The 6,514-nt window shown below is 30.4% G+C and overlaps 1 protein-coding gene across 1 annotated transcript; it reads left to right on the top strand.

Annotated features, from left to right (window-relative positions):
* The first annotated feature begins 279 nt into the window (after positions 1–279).
* LOC149249716 (GDSL esterase/lipase LIP-4-like) lies at positions 280–5,399 on the top strand. The gene is made up of 5 exons (XM_089453449.1): positions 280–550; positions 705–890; positions 4,203–4,375; positions 4,482–4,752; positions 5,128–5,399. Exons 1-5 carry the CDS (start codon positions 280–282, stop codon positions 5,397–5,399), a joined length of 1,173 nt encoding a protein of 390 aa, XP_089309575.1.
* Positions 5,400–6,514: the final 1,115 nt, after the last annotated feature.

The raw sequence follows: 6,514 nt of genomic DNA, 5'->3' as shown, positions 1-6,514 counted from the left end.
GGTCCAGTTTGCTTGGAGACACACACGTGCTAGAAGGTTTGTTGCACATGTTTTGGATAGCTTTGAGGAAAATATGAGACCTTGTTGACACCGTCAACCTCCTTGGAGGATAGGTTAGTTACACATGTGAGAGGGCGCTCTTGAGATATTTGCTATTTTAGGTTTGTTTTAGGACAGCAGCACGTATATATAGTCAGCCAGGCTAGTGTCAGACTCATGCATTGTATGCCGGAGGAAGAAAATTAGCAATTGATCAATAGTGGCAATATGTTATCAAAAATGTTTTTCATGGTGGTGCCCCTGCTTCTGCTTGCAGGATGTTTGGATTTTACATTTGAAGGAGCTTCACCAAAATTCATTGCCGCAGATTCCAATTCGAGACCCGGGGCCTGTAATTTCCCTGCAATTTTCAACTTTGGAGACTCGAATTCGGACACAGGGGGGCTTGTTGCTGGGCTGGGGCTGCGTTCTGTCCTGCCCAATGGGGAAACTTTCTTCCACAAACCCACTGGAAGATACTGCAATGGCCGCCTTGTTATCGACTTTTTATGTACGCGGAGGTTTTTTTTTTTGTGATTGGTGTTTATTTATTTTTTATTTAACCGAAGAAATCATACCTGAAATCAGCTCTTAGACCTACATAATCCTATTCGGAATTAAAATTTCAAACATATGAAGTGTACATTGTGATGGGCTAATGACAGGTGAGGCCATGAATATGACATTACTGAGCCCGTATTTGGAGTCCGTGGGCTCCGACTTTAGGCATGGATCGAACTTCGCAATTGCCGGCGCCACCGTTAATGCAACGGCCACCCCCTTTCCTTTGCCGGTTCAAGTGAATCAGTTCAACAGATTCAGAGCTCGGGTTGTGGATATATTTTCCCAGGGTACATTTTTCATCTATATATCCATGAAGTATGTAAAGTTTTGTTTTGCTGTTTTTTCTTTTCTGATTTTAAATTGAGTTTGCAAAAATGATGTGACCTTGAAAATGGTAGATCTAAATTTCAGAAATTACTATCTAAATTTCAGAAATTACAATCTGATATGAGGAATTGAAATATATGAGAAATTATTTATAATTACTATTATTCAATTTTAAGGTTATAGCCAAGCTACACTAAATTAGTGTATGAGATCTTCTTGTTTGTGGGACAAGGAATCCATCTCCATACAGTTATTTGATTGCTAACTCTATGAAGACATACATACTCTACCCTTCTAGTTTTAAACATGTGACCTCTTAAAAAGAAACACATGCTCTTAACCATTAGACCCACTTAAACCGTATTTAAAAATTAATTAAATATAATTTTTTCCATTAATTGAAACATTGATTTTTAAATTAACATATTAAAATATTTTTTCAACTATTTAATAATAATTTTCACTACATAATCAAACAGCTTGTTTATACAATTGAAAACCAATCCAATTTTAATAAGAATTTTACTTTGAAAAGGGCAGCTGCTAAAGGGGTGAAGGATGGAGAGGGCAAGAATATTAGATTTTTACTCTTAAATCTAAGCCTTTTGTAATCCATAATTTAGATATCAGTGTGTTGGATTAATGACATCGTTAAGATTTGGTCTACTTTTAGAACCAACTAATGTGGTTCATCCTCAGGACATTTACTATTTTATTGCTTGTGCATTCTTTTATAAAGGATTCTCGTCTAGATTTGCTTTGATTTTTTTAATTACATAAATATTTTTAATAATAAAAATTTAAAATTATATATTTTATGCCTTTACCATTACCAAGAATATGTGTTTTTCTTAAAAAAATATAGATTCAAATTCAAAATACAAAATAATAAAGTATATATATTTCATTAATCACATCATTGGGTTTAAGTCAATGTTTCAAACTATCTAATGTGGTTCATCCTTATTCTCAAAGAATGAACCACTTTAAATGATTTGAAAAATTGACTTAAACCATACATACTCTACCTTTTTGGTTTTGAGCATGTGACCTCTTAAAAGAAAGACATGCTCTTAACCATTATACCCATTCAAACTATATTTAAAAATTAATTAAATATAATTTTTTTCCATTAATTGAAACATAGATTTTTAATTTAACATATTAAAATATGCTTTTCAATTATTTAATAATAGTATTCTCTACATAATTAAACAACTTGTTTATACAATTGAAAACCAATCCAATTTTAATAAGAATTTTATGCTGAAAAGGCCCTTGCTAAAAGGGTGAAGGATGAGGAGGGCCAGAAGCCCTCATGATGGATTTGATTAGATTTTTATAGTTAGATCTAAGACTTTTGTGATCATAATGTAGATAGTCTTTGGGATTAATGACATCGTTAAGATTTGGTCTAAATTTGGAACCAACTAATGTGGTTCATCCTCAGGACATTTACTATTTTGTTGCTTTTTCATTCCTTTATAAAAGATTCTCTTCTAGATTTGATTTGAGTTTTTTAATCACATAAATATTTTTAAAATAAAAATTTAAAATTATATATTTTATTCATTTACCATTACTAAAAATAAGTATTTTTTCCTATGTGTTTTTCTTAAAAGACTATAGATTTAAATTCAAAATACAAAATAATAAAGTATATATATTTCCATAAAATTATTAAAAGTTTAATATTTTTAGTATTTTTATTTATTTAAAAATATTCTTATTAAATAAATAAATTGATTTAATTTTATTAAATAACTAAATTGATTTAATTTTATTAAATTAAATTTAACTTAAATAATGAAGAGAAATTATACTTCAGAATGTCTTTTAGATTAATCACATCACTGGTTTTAAGTCAATGTTTCAAACTATCTAATGTGGTTCATCCTTATCCTCAAAGAATGAACCACTTTAAATGATTTGAAAAATTGACTTAAAACCAATAATGTATTTAATTTAAAAGACATTCAAACAATATTAATTAAAAAATCCGAAATAAAAAAATTATAATATTTTTTCATATCTAAATTTAATTTTTGCAAATAATATATTAAATTTTTAAATAAATATTTTAAACAATTATAATAAAATACTAATTTTTATTTTTATTTATAAAATAAAAAAATAAAATAAATGATATATATATATATATATAACTCAATTTTAATAATTTACATAATATTAAATTAACTACTGTATTTCTAAAACAAGTTATATTCATTAGGTAAAACCATGACTCAAAATTTAAACCATATACGTTTTTTACTTCGAGCTTATTTTGAATGTACTTTTATTAACCTAATTATGACCATGATCAAATTAATTGGCCCACTACTAAAACTAATTATATTCATTATGTAAAATCAATATTTAAAATCTAAACCAATATACAGAGTTTGTGTTTTACCATAATTATAATCCAACATTTTAGTAAAAACAACTTATATTTATTGGAGTTTTTTCTTTTATCAATTTAAAAATTTGAAACTCAATTTTAATAGTTGACATAATATTAAATTAACTACGGCATTTCTAAACAAGTTATATTCATTAGGTAAAACCATGACTTAAAATTTAAACCCCTATACGTATTTTACTTCCAGTTTATTTTGAATGTACTTTTTTTAACATAATTATGACCATGATCAAATTAATTGGCCCACTACTAAAACTAATTATATTCATTATGTAAAACCAATATTTAAAATCTAAACCAATATACAGAGTTTGTGTTTTACCATAATTATAATCCAACTTTTTAGTATAATCCAACTTTTTAGTAAAACCAAATTATATTGATTGGAGTTGTTTTAGTGAGATTTTTTTGAATTTTTTTTAGTGTTATATAAAAATTTGAGATAAAATTTTAATTTATATTATTTAAATTAGTTTTTTTTGGACTATATGGATTCAGCGCTCTTAAAAATCTTTACATTGTGCAAGGGTTACCTATCAAACTTATAATTTCAATAAATTTTTACCCCATTTTAAAAAAATTAAACCCAAAAACATACCTAAAACACTTAAAAAAAAAAAAAAAAACATAAAAACAACTCAATATTGCTTATATAAAACCAATACTCGAAATTTAAACCCATATACATATTTTTCCAATCAATTTATTTTGAATGTCCATTTTTTAAAAGGATTACAACTATAACAATCTGAAATGATACTTAAATATATATATATTTTTTGCTGTAACTCTGATGTATCTGTCTAACCTGAATATGCTGGTTGTTTTCTTTTATTTCAATTAACAGGCGGCTCTGCCACCGCCAACCTCCCACAGCCTGATGCATTCGACAAGGCCCTGTACACCCTGGACATCGGCCAGAACGATATTACGCATGCCTTTCTTGCGAATCTGACAGAGAGCCAAATAAATAGCGGGGTCATTCCGCAGATTATTAATAATTTGATATCTCAGCTGAAGGTAACTGCTGTAATAAAGGGTTTTCTCTCTGCTTTACCTAGTTCGCCATTAGAATCTCAGATTTATAGCCCTAGCTAATGGACGGTGCAATGTCATTATATTGCAGTATTTGTACCAGCAAGGGGCTCGAAATTTCGTGGTTCACAATACGGGACCTCTGGGATGTTTGCCCCGAACCCTTGTGGACATTCGCAGTGATTTATCGGAACTCGATGAACATGGCTGTGCTGTAGCTTATAACAGAGCCTGCCAAACTTTTAATTTGCAGCTGAAAAATGTGTGCCAAAAACTCAGAACACAATTCTCGGATGCCACCATTGTTTATGTCGATATTTATTCCATCAAATATGATCTCATAGCAAATGCAACTCAATATGGTATGTAAATAAAAATTAAAGATAGAAATCTTTTATTTATTTAGTTTTTTTTCAATTGAAGAAATGGAGTTGGGTTCTCTGTGGGGTTGGGAGCAGTTCTATGGTATACATAATTTTTGTTTGGAATTGGACGAAGCAGTTTTGTTTGGAATTAGGACGGAGTAGTTTTCGGGTATACACAGTCACAGTTTTGTTTGAAATTGGGACGGAGCAGTTTTCAGGCATACATAGTATTGTCGGCAGTTTTGTTTGGAATTAAGACGGAACAGTTTTCAAACCTACATAGTATTGTTCCAAATTAAACCAAAAAAGACTTGTAAAATCCAAACCTACTATTAATTTTTAATTAAAAATTCTGATTCTTTGCCTCAACAGGATTCGAACACCCTCTGGCAGCCTGCTGTGGATACGGCGGTCTCCCATACAACTATTATGATAAATTGCGGTGCGGTGCCACAGGCGTAGTTAACGGGAAAAATGTTACAGCGGGTGCATGCAAGGATCCCACGAAATACGTGAGCTGGGATGGAATTCACTATTCTGAAACTGCAAATTCTCATATTTGGTCACGAGTAATGTCTGCCCAGTACTCTGAACCTGCATTATCTCCGATGCAAGCGTGCCGCCCTGATTCAGAGAGAAAATAAAATAACATTAAATCCTCCGGATTCTTTGTTTTCATCTCGTAAGACCATTTTGGAAATTGAAATTAGAGCTGCTCGTTTATGAAAATTGGATCATAAATTTCCATTAATAATATTTTGGTATAAGTGTTTTGATAACGATTACTTTCCACGGTTAATTTTGTTTAGATATTTTGATGATTTTGTCTGAGTCGCATTTGGATCTTTTCTCTGATGCTTCTCAAGTTAGTTTTCATTCCAAATTATTTTTCTCCATTCAACCATTACAGGTACGCATTGTTTATTACCCTCTATAGGTTTTATGAGCCATCCACAGGCTTCATCTTGTCCACGACCACATAAAATTATTTGTAGTTAGGGTTTCAACCATAACTTGTCGAGGGCTTACAGTTTTCGTCATATACTATCTAGTGGCTTTTATTAAAATGTGTAAGGCAGAGAGCCCTCTCACTGTGTAAAGAGTACTGTGGTATTTGTTTTTTATTAAGGGTTTACCCCCTTTGTAATATTTAAAATTTCCTTATTATTTGGTTTGGTTTGCGCCGATACTGATACGACCAAAGATGCAAAATTTCTCCTTTTTTATAATAAACAGAACTGTAGTTTATTCTCCCATATATTACTGTGTATGCTAGTATAACACAGTCATGGTTTCAACGGTCATGTTAGAGTATACCTTTTTGAATTCTTGCATTCTCATAGGCATTTTTTTTACTAGTTTAAATAATGCAATTCTGTTATGTATATGTTATAAATGCAAGCATTATAAACTTAAATTATTATGGTTATGAATTTTTTTTAGATTTAACAAACTCTCCAAAGGAGGCAGAAGCCCCACAGAGGAATCTTAGGGAATCCTATTATGGAGTCCAACTATGGTCTTCTTTATGACCTTATTCTTAGTTTTTGATGACTGAACCATCTATGACTAGTTGATGGGCTCATTTTCTTGTCTGGCCCTGTGACTTGTTAATCTGACAATAGTTTTTAGTTCTTTCTTAAACCATATTATTTAATAGCACACATATAATCCTTTCTCTACAATTGCCAAGATTTCAGTTCTGGTATAAACAGAAAGTTACTATGTAATTAGATTGTTGTTATTTCTTGTTTCTCTT

The sequence above is a fragment of the Pinus tabuliformis genome, chromosome 7, assembly GCF_031772625.1.
Source record: "Pinus tabuliformis cultivar Carrire ecotype Pingquan chromosome 7, CPIR1, whole genome shotgun sequence".
Classification (NCBI taxonomy): domain Eukaryota; kingdom Viridiplantae; phylum Streptophyta; class Pinopsida; order Pinales; family Pinaceae; genus Pinus; species Pinus tabuliformis.
This window is presented reverse-complemented; position numbering and strand designations above follow the sequence as displayed.